This window comes from Rhipicephalus microplus, chromosome 3 (genome assembly GCF_043290135.1).
Source record: "Rhipicephalus microplus isolate Deutch F79 chromosome 3, USDA_Rmic, whole genome shotgun sequence".
Taxonomy (NCBI): Eukaryota; Metazoa; Arthropoda; class Arachnida; order Ixodida; family Ixodidae; genus Rhipicephalus; species Rhipicephalus microplus.
The window spans coordinates 247,815,110-247,831,646 of record NC_134702.1 but is presented as its reverse complement, the minus strand read 5'-3'; the positions used below and the strand labels follow the sequence as shown (position 1 = coordinate 247,831,646).

The 16,537-nt window shown below is 43.7% G+C and overlaps 1 protein-coding gene across 3 annotated transcripts in view; it reads right to left on the bottom strand.

The window, feature by feature from the left end:
- The window catches only part of LOC119161150 (rifampicin phosphotransferase), a 586,004-nt gene that overhangs the window by 359,973 nt on the left and 209,494 nt on the right, over positions 1-16,537 (bottom strand). For all 3 annotated transcript variants that reach the window (XM_075890885.1, XM_037413539.2, XM_075890884.1), the window contains exon 13: positions 4,638-4,741. In XM_075890885.1, the coding sequence (XP_075747000.1) occupies positions 4,638-4,741 (104 nt within the window). The remainder of the gene's footprint in view (positions 1-4,637; positions 4,742-16,537) is intronic.

Here is a 16,537-nt window from a genome sequence, read left to right as displayed (position 1 = left end):
TGAAGCCTGTCATGTGAAAAACTCTCCCATGCGTTCTCCGCTGTGTACTGCGCTGTTAACGTAATCGACAAGTGTGGCACCACGTAGTCCAGGTTACAAGTAACTGCGACGACGACGCGTTTGCGGGATTTGCGGCCGACTACTGGAGTTTAATAGTGGCTGTTAACCTTGTGCAGGTAAGTGTGTGTGTGACGTATTTAATCTCGCCTATTACCATTGTCACTGGCTGCTAACTTAACTGTATACTACTGCTTGTTTGCTACGGGTGTTGGTGTGTGTACATATCACGTGTGCATAGGACGCTTCCTCACGCAACACATACATCTCAAACAGTGATTCGCTGCCTGGCTATGTTCAACGACCTTTTTCGTTACTGAAGACAGGGCTTCCGTGTTCTTGTAGTACTTGTAGTTGTTTTTTGCTCTCTTATGCTGGGGTTACCAACTCTATATTTGTTCCAATGAGACCACGCCGTCACCCCGTTTACTGTAACAGCCCCCCCCTCAGTGTAACGCCCGGCCAGGGCATTTAGGTTATGTGAATTGAAAAACTTGATGTTTAAAATTTCAGCTTTCGTTTAGCTCAGCATAATTGATACAATTATAACAAGGATGAAGAACAAGAAGGGCAAAAACACCCTCCGTGGTAAAGACAGCCAAGTAAAAGCTGCAATAGGTGTACCTTGACAGACACCACCAACCCGACAGAATAACAGAAACGTGCGGGACGGAAATATGTGTGGTCGAGAGAAAAACTTAGAGACACCTTTGAAAATTACTCGAAACACTCAAGATGCGTTCACACTAAGAAATAAAAGTAAGTTGCATTTGGGTACAAACAGAACACATTTTTGTAAACACGTAACTTTCTTGAACAAAAACTCTTTAAAAGCAATAATATAGAGTTGACGCATAAAGTACTACTGGCTAATAGGTACGGTGCTAATTTTCTGTTTTCAGCACCTACAAAGTTAGGTCAGATCTGTTCGTTAATGATTAGACAGGAGAAGGCAAAATTCACTAAAATGCATGTGAACGTGTTCATTAGGTGTGTATTTGCTGTTGTATATCAGATTCCTTTGTCGCATGGGAGGGTGTACATAGGGCAGACGGGGCGTTGCCTCAACGAACGCTTGCGCGAACACAGTCTGGCCATAAAAGAAAAAAAATAGTGATCATTTAAATTTCCTCCGTGGGACATGCGGTTGCACCCCTCGGTTTAAGAATGCGTCAGTCATGGCTAAGGCACGTTAAAAGACCGAAAGGGAGATTATCGAAACGTACTATATCAGGCAATTTAATGAAGAGTGCATAAGCATGCCTTCAATTTCACTTTCGGACAGGGAAATGGTCTTTCTACATGGTCATGTGTAATGTTGTGGGGAAACCCCGCCGCGGTGGTCTAGTGGCTAAGGTACTCGGCTGCTGACCCGCAGGTCGCGGGTTGAAATCCCGGCTGCGGCGGCTGCATTTTCGATGGAGGCGGAAATGTTGTAGGCCCGTGTGCTCAGATTTGGGTGCACGTTAAAGAACCCCAAGTGATGGAAATTTGCGGAGCCCTCCACTACGGCGTCTCTCATAATCCTATGGTGGTTTTGGGACGTTAAACCCCACATATCAATCAATGCTGTGGGTAACGCCTTGCATTCTGTTCTCCTCCATTTCTCTTCTTTTGTTTTGTTCATGAGTGTTTCTGTTTTATTTCCCGTGCGACAGTACGTAATGTTTTGAAAGGTTATATGTTTGTTATTATATTTTTTACTCTCTCGGCGTACTACTTATTCGGGTTTGCTCACTTGGGGCTGCTTGCAGTGACTATAAATTTGTTACTTTAAAGTTTTTTTTTTCGGTGCTAAGTGCTTTTTAGGTGTTTTTAAACAAAAGTCTCTAGAGTACGTTCTCATACTTTCCGAGTTCGTTGATGCTTAGTGCAATAAAAATACTAAAAATCATAAAAGATAAGTTTTGGAATAAATAAGAGCGCACATCTTGGGAATACGCAGTTTAGATTGTGGTGGGTATCACTTTTGTAACTTGCCTTTTTTAGCTTTTGTCATTGCGGTGGCCGTCACTTTTGAATTGACTTATTTTGGGACGGCTTTATTTGCGGCATCTTTGGTTTTGTACGCATCGTGGAAGCGCAGCGTAGCATGCATATATATTGGCTTCAAGAAAACGACAATAAACAGTTGGTAGTCTGCGCTCTTTCCTGTCTCCCCTGTTTCCTTCAAGTTTGTGCAGCAAATCAATTTTTCAAGTATGAACCAACTAGTCTGCAAAAAGTATTGCTTAAATTACTGACATTAAAAATGATTCTGTACAGGATTACAAATTAATTTACGCTCTAGCAGTAATGACACTTTCTGCCTGTGACTAGCTCCTCTTTTCTCAAAAGGACTTGAAAAACCCGGCTTATGGCGACAATAAAAATACACGCGTGCGCTGAAAAGCAGAGTCACTTGATTGAAGCAAGTGAGAAGTTACTTTCACTAACGTATTTCCCGCGATGTCTGAATCTGATCAGGTGATATTTTTTGGTCGCAGTCTTCATACACGTTTAAAAAAAACTAATTTGACAGAGATCCGATTTCGAACGTAGAATTGTGCAGAGCCTTTCCGGATGCGTGCACTCTCTGTGGCACTTTCTGTAGCACTTTCTCAGCACATTTTGTTTACGGTCAAATACAGTTTACAGTCGCGTTCAGGTGGCCTCTAAAATGGGACCCTATAGAGCAATCATTCCCAGTCTCCATTTTCGATTCTCGGCCACGTAGCCACAAGTCCTTTCCGTTGTGTAATGCGAGCACCATATTCAATTTTAATCGATCAAAACATGCTACCGTCACCATGTGGTGGTACCGCATGCAGAACGCCATTGGCGCGGATGGCTGAAATTTTATTATTCGAATTGAGGTAACAAGAAAGCAGCAAGAAATGAGCCAAATGGCTAAGGCGTATCTTCTTTCGCCGCCTGCCTATATTGGTTATCAAAGTGGTGCAAAGTATCTGTTGGAAAACACCCTGAATGATGGTTAGTGATTTACATCAACAGTGAGAAAGGAAACAGTGCCTGTTTCAGTAATAATCATTGCTTGTTTATTTGATAAAATTCAAGCGAAGATTGGTTACAAAATAATGTATCTATAAGCTTGTGTAAAGTATCAAGCCAATCAATCATTTGAATGTACCCTATACATGGGAGGAGCAATTGTACGTTTAACATCATGGTCATTATATAGGCTAATGCGATAGCAGGGTAGTTTCAATAGTATATGTTCTCGTGATGGTAGGTTAAAATATTCCTGTTATACTTTAACTATACGCAAATAATATAGGAACTACGGCCGTACTTTGTGAAAAAGCCAGAAAACGGGGGTACTAGAAAATAACTGGCAACGTTTGTGTGCATAATTATTTGTGCTTTTTATTCCAAATGATCAAGTATACAACAAAACTAGAATAAGAACAAGAGGAAATAGAATTGTACCAGGTAAGTCATAACAAGTGTGGGCATATATTGAACTCTAACCTTTCTACCTATCCGACGCGAATCGCTCTCCACTCAGGGTTTTTTTCTTTATGAACACTTTCTGGGTTCCTTTTGATTCGCTTTATTCGGCCAGCTGACTCCATCTCCTCTCTCACCCCCGCTGGCACGCTAGCCTTCACTCCTCTTTTCCCGTGTTGAGGGATATCGCAAGAAACACGCGTGTACTCTTGCGATAGGGTAGGCAGTGGCAGCCCTGAAGAACAAAAGTCCACTAGAGCAAACGTTTGCTCAAGGTACGCCTAATGTTTACGAATTTCGCATCTTATGCTATTTAGTTTCCTGCCTTGGGAGTCATGCTTTTAGAACGAAAGCTGTTATGAGATCACAACAATGGTCGCGTACAGTGCCTTAGTTGTCCGCCAGCCTTGTCCGTAGCGATTATCGTGTAAAATAAGAAAAACATCTTACTAAATGAAAACACTAAGGACCACGATTCGAACCTGGCATTTTTGCGTTCGAGCCCAGCATTCTACTGGAAAGCCGTGCAGATACCTTAAACCCTGTTGCAAGCTTTCCTTAGGTAGGCTTGATTTCAGTAAAGTAATCGTAATCGTATGAGTAACAGAGCGTTTTGAGAAAGCAAACGAATGACCAGGCGTCACACAATGCTAATCGCGCAACGAGTGGGTTGTCCAATGCCCCAACCCATTACAAAAGCTTGTTCCTGATCTATAAACTGTGCCGCATACCCACTTCAGTACAATGCCCCAACCCATTACAAAAGCTTGTTCCTGATCTATAAACTGTGCCGCATACCCACTTCAGACAGAATTCATCATCGTCGTCATCCGCTGCGCAAAAAAGTTTGAACAAAATTGCTTGAAATGTGTAGCAGATACCAAGCTTATCCGAACAATGACGAAGGATAGCATAGGGAATGCTGGCCTACTACACAAAAATTGTAAAAAATTATGGCGTGGTGGGTGTTCAAAAAGTGTGCCTGTAGCAGTTACCCAATGAGTGTTTAGAAAAAGGCTCTGTAAGGCTGCTCTTCCAGCTTTCGCTGTGACAGTGCTGCGCGTTCTGCGCAGGCCTAGCGTTATTTTTTTTTTCGTCAGAAATATGGCTGCCACTTTTCTATTTCTTACCTTTTGATTCTTGAGAGACTGTGCACAGCTGACTGGACGTCAGGATGCCTGGAGAATTTTTCATATGCCGCCGTAGTGACGACGAAACCCTCAGGAACACTGATCTGTGATGGTTAGAATACAAAGGTGTACTGTATGTTACTAAGTATGCCGATGGAGACAAAAGAATGTCACAAAATCTATGAATAACACTGAAAGTATGACTAGAATTTTACATCGCCTTAAAATTTGCACTAAAGTCAAAAGATCATTTTTAAAATTTAGTGGGATAAATAAGAGCAGTCTGGCATTGTTAAATACTGTTACGGGTGCGAAGAGTCACATGGAAATGCATAAAACCTCTGAGCTGTATTTTGAGCCCACGAAACAGTTCAAACATGTCCTGTAAAATATAGCCCAAAATGTTTCATTCAGTATAGTCCCCCACCTGGTTCAATGCAGCTTAAGAGTTCATTCTGGACGGCAGTCAACACGCACGGTCAGGTACAGAAGCCAACAAGCAGACACGTACACACCCATGCTATCACTGAAACTAGATACAGCACAGTTAGTTTGCAGCTAACAGGTGCGTGTGTGGACGCTGCACACACACACACACACACACACACACTCACTCACAGACACACACACACACACACACACACACACACACACACTCTCTCTCTCTTTTAAGTATAAGTAAAAAGCGTCAAAATATGACATCAAACGCACCTCCACTGTCATACTGATATAGCTAACATGACACCCGAAAAGTTTGGTTAAGAAGATTGCTCTTCAGAAAAGCTCTTAAAGACATATATTTCATGCTATTCGGCCGCAAAATTGCCTTTCCGAGAGCATGCAGTTTTTTGTTCCTAAGGTTTTTTCCAAAGGAATGTCAAGACCCGAAAGTCATGCACCTCAAGCAAAGGCTGTGCTTTACTTAACAACACTACTCCAGCGTCTGTGAGCAGCAGCAGTGGCCTATTTCATTGTTTTCAATATTACACCCTCATTTAGCGTGTAGACTAAGCACAAATTCGTCTGGTTAGCCTCTCCGCTTTTCCTATTCTTCCAAATAATCTAAAACCAAATGTCTGACGTTAAACTCACACGTAGGGTGCCATTTGTTTCAGATAAAACACAGAGTCTCATTAGCACTGACCGGTGAAATTTCCCACCTTTTGTAATAGTTCGAAAAACTGTGAATTCAACTGCCAAATAAACTTGTTTCACTTGTTAACAATGGCAGTGATTGACAAATTGACCGGTTCAAAAGGTATATTGTTTGCCTCAAGTCAGCACTATTCGCGATTACACACTGAAAGCAACAAAAAAGTGCTTAAAACTCTCATTGCGACAATAAATGCTTGTTGCAAGTTTTACTCTGTACAGGAGTGCTAGGAACTCTTTGCTGCAGAGAGCAGGCACACTCTCTCGATAGGGTGCTGGTACTTTCGCTGAACGAGATTGAAGAAGCCTCTTTTGCCAGAGTAGGGTCACGCTTCTGTAATGAGTGCATGCAATCTCTGCGGGAGTTTCACTACTCTGGCACAAATTTTGCAATCTTTCGGGCTAGAGCGCATAAACTTCCTCCAACAGTAGAATCACGCGCACTTCTGGTAATATTAATAATAACATTAATAATAATAATAATAATAATAATAATAATAATAATAATAATATATAACAACATATTATTAATATTACAATAATATTATCTGGGGTTTAACGTCCCCCAACTATCTTATGATTGTGTGAGACGCCGTAGTCGATGGCTGAAAGAAATATTGACCACCTGGTGTTCTTTAAAGTGCCCTATATCTAAGCACACACACCTCAAGCCTCTTCGCCCCCATCAACATTCGCGAGGAGTCTTACAAGTTAGATTATATGCGAAACAATTAGTGCGTACCGCAAGTGCTTTTGGCATCTCTCTATCTGGCTTGTCTCGGTGCATAGGGGGTAAGTAGTCGCCTACTCAGACAGATTGCGAAAAATATGGGTGCAACTCCAACGCTAGTGCATTGGAGTATCGCTCATTTATTGCGCCCTTTTCTCGCGTCGCAGCCACGCGCTGTTCACAAGGTGAAGACAAAAGTGCAGAGGTTGAGGTTTTATGTTTTCAAAGTAAACGCAAACAAAATCATAAAGTCGCAGCAAATCCGCTGAGTGAATGACGATGAGTAGGGCTAAGCTTCGGAGGGTTTCATCGGTGAACGGTGAATTATCCATCCATCCATCCGCCCGCCCACCCGCCCGCCTGCCCGCCCACTGCCTGCGTGCCTGCCTGCCTGCCTGTATGTCTGTCATCGAAGTAGGTGGTTGTGGACAAGCTAGGAGGAACAGACGCACAGATTTAGGAGCTTCGCCCCTAAAAAAAAAAAAACGCGTGTCCATTGCCCGCTTGTCTAATAAAATAAAAATGTTCCGAGGTGACTGGTTCAACTTGGGCATGGCTACAGGATCGCAACGCACGTGGTTGACTCGTAAACATGGGCTATCAGCTAAGGTAAACAAATGGCTGGCTGCGGCTCAAGTTACCGGGCTGCATTTCGCGCCCGCACAAGAAACGCTTCAATATATCGACGTGTAAGTTGAAATTGACAACGTACCTAGTGATGTTGTGTAAAGGACAATAAAAATTATTGTGAGGAGTTGTAATTATCAACGGCTCGTTCCTGCACGTGGACTAAAGCAGATTTTCCCGTAAAGTGCGTTCTGCCCATTTATCTATGTGAAAGGCAGAAAGGTGGCGCTCCATCTATGTGTCTTTCTGGGTGAGCCAAATGAAAAGAAACCAAACGCTATACTATATATAACCAGATGAGCCAGCCCATTTGAGATGTAGGCAGCACACGATTTGTACTGGCCATCCACATGGTCTGCGCTTCCACGTTGTTTGACTCCGGTAGTGCTTGCGCTTTGCTCTGCTGCTATGTGTTTCATGGCAGCAAAGTATAGTTCTGAGCGAGATCATTAGGCACACTACCATTCAAAGCACAATCTCATTGGAAAAACTAAATTTTTGCAGAGTTTCACACTTATATATCACACCTTGATGTCGCAGTGCCTCAAAGAAATCAATACGTACAACACCTATTTCTAATCATTGACTGCCGTGCTCATCACTGATGATTTGTAGCGGTGAGACAAACGTACTCAATACGGTATTATGCCAAATTGAAAAGCCGTACGCAATCACAAAGGTCATACAATATCCAAACCTACATGGTGTGCTCGGCCTTGTGCAAGGGCGTTATTTCAGGGGCTCTCTTTACCCCAGAACAAGCCGGACTGTGCGCACTTCCTTGCCCGTTTGTTTGACTCTCATGGCCGCTCTTGTAACCCAACCCATTTCAAATTGGTTTCCTTATGACAGCCTACAGCTAATTTAGTGCTGCTCACCTTCTAATAACTTGAATATAGGCCTGCATTTCTTACACTTCGCCGTTAGGAAGCCCGATCTACAAGGGCCTATTCTTGCGCAAGGGCCTTATTCGACAAGCTGTGAGTGCAAGTGAAATCACATTGTGCAACAGGCTTTCTTGATTGTAAAATGTGTGTGCAAGAAAGTGTATGCGCAAAGTATATATAAAAGTGTAAAAATGTTTTATTGGTCGTAATTTTTAATGGCATGTTGTTTTGTTGAAGTTCGTGAGATTGAAGTACACGATATATTTATTGAAACTATGAATGCTATGGGCTTTGGCAGATTTAAAATTAAGCATGCTGAGAAAGTAATGCGAAATTTAAGCCGCACTGTCGTTCGCAATTTATGAAAAAAAAAAGACATGCTAACAAAGCAGTAAAACGTTTTCCTGGCATAAAATGAATTCTTTATAATATATCCACACTACCCTGAGAAGCAAGAACTATTTGAGCGCATGCAACAGTATCCGGATATTTAGCTAAGTTAATTAACGTTACGTTACTTTCACATTAATTGTGTATTTTTTATCTCCAAAGTCCAAAAAAGGCACGGCACGTAAGCACCCACTTAACCAAATCGTCATTATTGAATTACTGTGCTTTGAAAAACTTTTTTCGAATTGTGGATGTCTTTTTTTAACTAAACTGGTAACAATATATTTAATTTGAAATAAATTTCGCAGGTCGACCGGCCATGCTTCGTTCATCTTTACTGAAATTACCCAGACACAGATGGCTGTATCACCTACTTAGTGCTAACCACGCAGTCTTATTTTGGTATGTAGATGAACGACTTTAAAGTGTTATACCGCCTCAACGTGAAAAGAAGATGACAGAAATTTATAAATTGAGTCTATATAAATTACACACGAGCGAAAGCTGTTGTGTAAAAGACAAGTGGAAATGTTATGCGCACTCAGGTATCTGGACAAGATGCAAGTATGTTGTTTATAATCGCACAACGACGGCCCCACTAACGTTTGCAGTACCAGGTACAGCAGTGGTTAGCATGTAAATTATGCCGTACATGATTTCCATGTCATGATTACCATGGTTGTCTTCGGCATTTGCGTTCACCGTCCATTCACGTCACGCAATACCAAATTTGGTATATCTGAAGTTAGCGACACGGTCACGAGTGCGAAATGAGCGTATCGTGTAGTCACAATTTACATGGCACGCATGTCATAATTATCACTTCAAGACTTGTCATTTCCTTCGTCGTCTATTCGCATCACGTTATATCAAGCATTTTTATTTATAAACCTAGGGAACGACCGTGAGCACATAATCAGCGTGTCATGTAGTCATGTTCTTACATGATACGCAGGTCATAATTATTAGTTTGCACCAGACATTTACATTCATCGTCCATTAACGTCACATAAAACCAAACACGGTATATGTGAGCTGCCGAAACGACCGCACGCGCATTATGAGCGTTGCATGTAGTCATGTTTGACATGACACGCATGTCGTCATCATCATAATAGGGCGTCGTTTGCTTCATCGTTTATCCACGTCACTTCATAATCAATTTGGTATATGTGAATCTAGTGAATCACTTGCAAGGGCGTAATGAGCGTTGTATGTAGTCAGGTTCTTATGTGATACGCATGTCACAATTATCATGTTTCCACCAGTCATTTACCTTCGCCATTCTTTCACGTCACCCAGTTCCAAACTTGGTATATGTGAAGCTAGCGGAACGACCGCGAGCGCATCATGAGCGCGGCATGTTTTGATGTTCTTACATGACACGTATTCCACGATTATTGCGTTTGCACCAGTCATATACCTCTACCATTCATTCAAGTCAAGTAACACCAAGTTTGGTAGATGTTAAGCTAGTGAAACGACCGCGAGCGCACCATTAGTGCATGGCGTGTAGTGCTTATTTACATGACATGCATATCATGATTTCCACGATAGGACCTCCCACTTATTTTTGCCATGCAGTCATGTCTTACCATACCAGTTTTGCAATGTGCCATGTGAACGAAACCACCGCGAGAGCAGCAAAACCATGGCTTGTAAATTGTGACATTCATGACATAAATGTCATGATTTTCATGGTATGAGTGGCCACTTATGTTCGTCATACAATCATGTTATGTCATAAAAATTGGCAGATCCCTCGTACTGTGCGAATCGATTATATGCTAAATACGAAGGAGGAAGGTTGATTTATCACTTTAAAATCAGCACAACGTTCCCCGGGGAACGTAAATTTCGCCTTACATGACTTCTATACCATGATCAATATGTTTGGATGTGTCATTTATTTTAGTCGTCTATTAGTGTCACGTGGTGCTAAATGTAGTATCACAGGCCTAGGTGGAGCTGGCGAAACGCCCGCGACCACGCTATGAGAGTAGCATGTAGTCATGTTTTACATGACACGCATTTCAAGATTACTATGTTTGGACGTCTAATATACGTTCTTCGTCCGTTCAATCCCCGTAATACCAAGACTCGTATATGTGGAGCAATTAAAATGTGGAGCAAGCAAAATGGCGGCGAGAACGTTATGAGCGTATCGTTTGGTAATGCTTTACAGGACACGCAATTGACGACTTTCATGTGTGGTTGTGTTATTTACCTTCGTCGTCTGTTCACGTCACGTCATACCAAATGGGGTTTATGTGAGCCTAGCGAGAGGGCCACCAGCGCATCATGAGCGTGGCATGTAGCAGTGTTTTTACATGACACGTATGCCATGATTATTGCGTTTGCACTAGTCATATACCCCACCATTAATTCACGTCTAGTAACACCAAATTTTGTTTGTGTGAAGCTAGTCAAACGACCGCGAGCGCACCATAAGCGAGGCGTGTAGTCACGACTAGTCATAACATGAAAATTATGACATGCATGTTATGATTTTCATGTTAAGGTCTGTCACTTATGTCTGCCATGCAGTCATGTCATTCCATACCCGTTTTGCAAAATTTCATGTGTACGAATCCACTGCAAAAGCAGTGAAACCCTGAAATGTAAATCAAGACATTCTTCAAATACACGTTATAATTTTCGTGGTATGATTAGTCAATTAAGCTCTTGAGACAGTCATGCTATGTCACAGCAGTTTTGTTATCGACACCATTATCGAAACGGCCAGGAGAGCTCGAAGTCAGATAGATAGATAGATAGATAGATAGATAGATAGATAGATAGATAGATAGATAGATAGATAGATAGATAGATAGATAGATAGATAGATAGATAGATAGAGAGATAGATAGATAGATAGATAGATAGATAGATACGCTGAAATTCGCTGAAATTTGCTAAGAAATGCTATGCATTTAAAAAGTTATGTTGCAAAGGAAGAGCAGTCGAGGGGCTTCTAAAACAACTCTATATTAGAGTGCGGAAGCGAACCAGTCGGCGGCTTTTTTAGCGTTTTCCATCTAACAGGGTACGTCAGGTGTGCAAAGCGGTATCTGATAGAAGAGACAGCGCTGGAACAGGATGGAGACGAGAAACTCGTCTCCGGTGCGAGCTTCTATGTGACGCAGAGACAGAAAACACAAGACATGGGTTGCCTAGTCACCAATGGCCGATGGCCTCGATGCAACTATGGGAATGCAGTTCAGCTGTTGGTAGCTCTGGGTTGTGGTTGAAGGCTTGCCACTCGCGACGGCGACAGCGGGGAAACAGGAGATGTGTGCAAGAAATAAAAATCGGTGACTATGGCGAGAGAGGGGGGAGAAAACATGGAAGGTAAAGAAGAAGCGAACTTTCAACAAGGCTATAGTGACCGTGTTGAAGGTCATTTTAGATGGATCAGGCATTTTTTATTGCTTGAGTAGGCTTCATTTCAGACGTTGTCATCTTTTCAGTCAACAAAACAAGTGACGGATTCAGTTGAATAAACATAGCCTACAAGCGTACGCACGCAATTATACCATTATCTATGAGACCCAGCCCTTATACGGGCTTCATTCACGACCGTGCCCAACGGAAGCCAGCTCCGGCCCAGATTCAACAATGCCTTAGTCGCCGCGGTCCAAACTCTTGTTTGGGCCATTCCCGGGCTTTCAGGCCTGCCCGGGAATGTGCAGTGCTCTAACGCAGAGTTCGAATTCTGTATAAGGAATTTTATTTTTTTGTGTGTGTGAAGCAGTTTCTTTCTTTCTTTCAGCAACGTCTCAAGCCTCAACCATACTGTAGTGGCCATAACGTTGTGCGGCGAACTGATTTTTCGTGACTCGTTTGATGTTTCATCTATTCTTTGTTTCAAAAGTGTTGTTTTGGCGTTTCGGGAATGAAATGTTGAGGATCCCAGAGCCATGCGGTTGCAGAATAACGGAAAGGTGGTCTAGTTGGTGAATAGCGACTTGTATGGGGCAGTGTTAGGACGAATACACGTACGTTGCTCCATAGAATTCACTATGAGCCATGCTGTTGTTGTCTCTGAAAGTTATTCTAAAAAATTGATGCATTAAACTTACATCTGTGGCGTCCATGGTCACAGGCACCCGGCTACAAAAAATTTTACTGCTCTTCCACCGTTCCCTTCGCGACGAATGTTAGGCAGGGACGAACTCCGCGTTCAATTGATGCTGCTACTACCGCGCGAGAGCAGGGGCTGGCCTCCGCCGCGGCTGCGATCACTGTCTCAGATCAGCGGCATCAGCTGCACTGCCACTGGGAGGCGGCACACATCAGTGATGAGCTGGCCGACGAGCTTTGGGCCATCCAGCAAGGTAAAGACGTCACCCGGGTGCAAGGACGTCGAGCGATCACCTGAGGCAACACCATCATAATCGACGGAGAGCAGGGAGGAACAGGGGTTGACCCCTCTTCCCCCACCTCGCCCGTTAAAACTGCCAGACTTTAAACAAAGTTTATTCATTCATTCGTTGCTTTATGGTGTCGGTGCTCAAATGTAGACGCTAGCTTGTACGCCGTCCACTAAGTACGAAGTGTGAACCCCGTTCACGTCACTTTGGCACGAGAGATGCATAGATCGGGAACTGCACCTGATAATCAGAGCGGTCGCGGCCTCTTTTAATGCAACAGCAATATGGAACCTCTCGCCTGGATTTCGCCGCTGTTTTCAGCGTCGACGTGGGTGTCACCGTCTGTCATCGTGCATGTATTCGTATCTAAATATATAAAAACGCATCACAGAAAAATCCTGAAAAAGACTCTGGTGCGTGGATTTGAACGTGGAGCCCCAGAATCGTGAATTCGAGGCACTAAGTACTGAGATCCGGAGAGGCAAGCTATTTATATCTACCACTTACCGCTGGAGATTGCCATACTGAGGCGGGGGAGGGGGGAGGGCTGTCGTGTTTTCAGCATTACCAGCCAGATGGCGTAATGAGCGCGTGGCGGCACGCGCTCTCATCTCCTACGCGTACTTTGCCTCGCACAGAAGAGAAGGTGGATGCTCGCACAGAAGAGAAGGTGGACGCCCTTATCTCTCGTAGGGAAGGATCGTGCATCTTGGCTGGCTTGTATCTTTCACCGGAATGATTCTGTTGTAGTTACCGGACACACAAAGGTCACTGCACTCGTTGCAGCCTCCATTTGCGTAAAAATCACGGTTTTCAGACACAGTGATGTAACAACTGAAATGATTATTCGCGTTCATCTCTGTCTGTGAGTACGTTTCACGCATTATTTGTGCGTGAGGAGCCCGGGGCACATATCGATCTGCTTGCTATTCTGCGCATGACCTTCCCATTTGTTGATATCGGGTTCATTGCTATGCGTTTGCGGCAAAGCTGCATTTTTTGTATTCTCTTCAAAAAAGAGTACGTTCTATGGCTAACTCTGCAACACGCCCCAAAGAGCTAAAAAAATGGCAGCATATCCACTGGATGAATGATGGAGAGTGGGGCGAAGCATTCGTGCGTCCATTCGTTCTTGCTTCCGTACATCCATGCGTCAGTCTGTGTGACCGTCCGTGCGTCCACCCCCCGTCCGTGCGTGCATCTGTTTGTGCGTCCGCACGTCCATTCGTGCGTCTATCCCTGCGTTCGTTCATGCATCTGCCCCTGCGTCCGTCCATGTGTCCGTCCGCCATGCAGCAATCTATGCGTCCGTCCATGCTTCTGTCTGTGTGTCCGTTCGTCCATCTAGCCAACACACGAAGTACCACCATTTCGCATCTTTTCATCTTATATTCCGCATATAGAAGCACTGCAATCCAGCGGTTATTACAAGGAGTAAACGAGAGGTGGCACACACACACTTTCTTATGGCTTGCGCTTCGTGTCTACATTCCACCTTTAACCACCTCGAGTATAATATATGTACTAGTTCACTGTATTCTTGACATTGATGCCCAACGCTCGCTAAACTTACAAGTGTGGCAGCTTGGGCTAGTTGGTATGGCATCACGATAGTTATAGCGCGAGAACAGAACGACGACACACTTCTTGTCTCTAGGTCGTCGTTCTGTTCTCGCGCTTTAACTATCGTCAGGCTCGCTAAACCTTTCTTCGTCCATTCTTCCTTGCCTCCGTCCAAGCGTCCGTCTGTGTGACCGTCCGTGCGTCTTATCGTGCGTCCACACGTCCATACGTGCGTCCTTCCCTGCGTTCGTTCATGAATCCACCCCTGCATCCATCCATGCGTTCATCAGTCTATGCAGCTATCCGTGCGTCCGTCCATGTATCTGTCTGAGTGTCCGTTCGTCCATCTCGTCAACACTAGAAGTACCACCTTCGTGCATCTTTTCACCATATATTCCACATATAGGGGCACCGCCATCCAGCGCACATTCCATCGAGAGGTGGCACACGGGCACTTTCTTACGGCTTGCGCTTCGTGTCTACTTCCCACCTTTAACCACCTCGAGTTTATGGTATACATACCAGTTCACTGTATGCATGGCACTCCGGCCCAACCCTCGCTAAACCTTTCTAAAACCAAGGAGGTTATGCCACGCGAGTATAACGTACCAACCCTTTCTTGTCAGAGAATGCTCAATGTACATGCCAATGGCTGCTAATGGGAAATGAGAGAAAGGAGAATTCGCCTTTTAGTTAACGCGCACGCTTAGAATTTCCTATTGTAAAACAACGCACAGGAGAAATCTCCCACCGGCACTACCTTGCAGGTCAAAGCGTAAGACATGCTATGCACTACTACGAGAGACGAACGGGTGCCGTTTTAAAGAGTTTCGGCCCTAAAACGTTTGGAGAGAATAATAAAGTTGCTTGGCTCTTGCAGTACTACACCCCCTTCTGTGAGTGCAACTGAGCACTCGCCGTCTCTCTGCGGCGCCTTGAAAGGGTGCCGACAGGGTGGGCCTTCAAAAGAGATATATCACGTTGTTCCGCGCATTCAGAACCAGCCGCATACACCTTTATTTTGGCCATAGCAACGTATTGTTCTATCACAATCGGTAAGATGGCAGTGCTGAAACGCTTTGATCAAAATCTTACGCATTAGAAAGAAGATGTCAATTACTATGAGCGTTGTTACGATCAAAAGGCTCGCGACAACTTTTTCTCTCTGATGTTTACAGCGTTAATTAGCGCTGAGCTGATTCTGGCAACACTTGGGCTTTTCTAAGTATGAAGTATGGTTTCATTTACATAAGCAAGTGCTTTAGAAACTTTGTCGCGTTATGTGTGCAAGTGTATTTGGTACGTATGCTTGTTTTCTGCACAAGTCATAGTGCTTGCCACTTTCAAATTCAGCTGCTGGGATGCTTCCATAGAGCATTTTCACTTTCGCACGTGAGTATATACACGTGCAGAAGCCCATGTGCGTCGTACATAAAACATGGGTTTACCTCACCGAAAAAAAAAATGCTTTCTACGCCCCTGTAACTTACGCATGCTCCTTTTACGTAAACTGCAGTAGTGAAACCTCACATGACTTACGTACGATGTTTATGCATTCGTTTGCTCTGTGGTGTCTACAGAGGGTGCTGTGTTCTCATTAATTGCGGCGCACTGAAAGTTAGATTTTTCCGCTCGCAAGAAACTTGAGAGAAACTTCGAAAAGCAGTTGTTGCAGCTTTCTGAGTGTTCGATTGGCGGGCAGTGCAGCGAAAGCAATTCTTGTGGAAACAGGATTGTTTCCGAGTGATGGACTTATCACTATTCCACTGAATAACTGAGTGGTAATTTCAGGACACCTAACAAGGTCTCCTAAAACCTGAATACCTTGATTAGTTATGGGTTTGTTATGTTTATTGTTACTTTCTTCATGGCCGTATGGCTGAATATTTGGGGGGGGGGCGAAGTGGGGTTCAACCCCCTTTACCTATGTCCGCACGCGCGTAGCATGCGTGTGTCACGTGTTTTTATGTGCGTGTATATACGGTATTATGTTTGTGCGTGTGTAACATGTGCCCTGTGCGGGCATATATTTGTTTTGCATATTAATTCGTGCCAACACGAGTAAGCGAGCTTTAGTTCTTACATGTCTTACATGTCCTTATTTACCAAAAACATAGTAAAATGAATAAAAAGCGAAAATGAAAAAAGCGCTTCTACAACATTCGAAAGTAGGAGTTG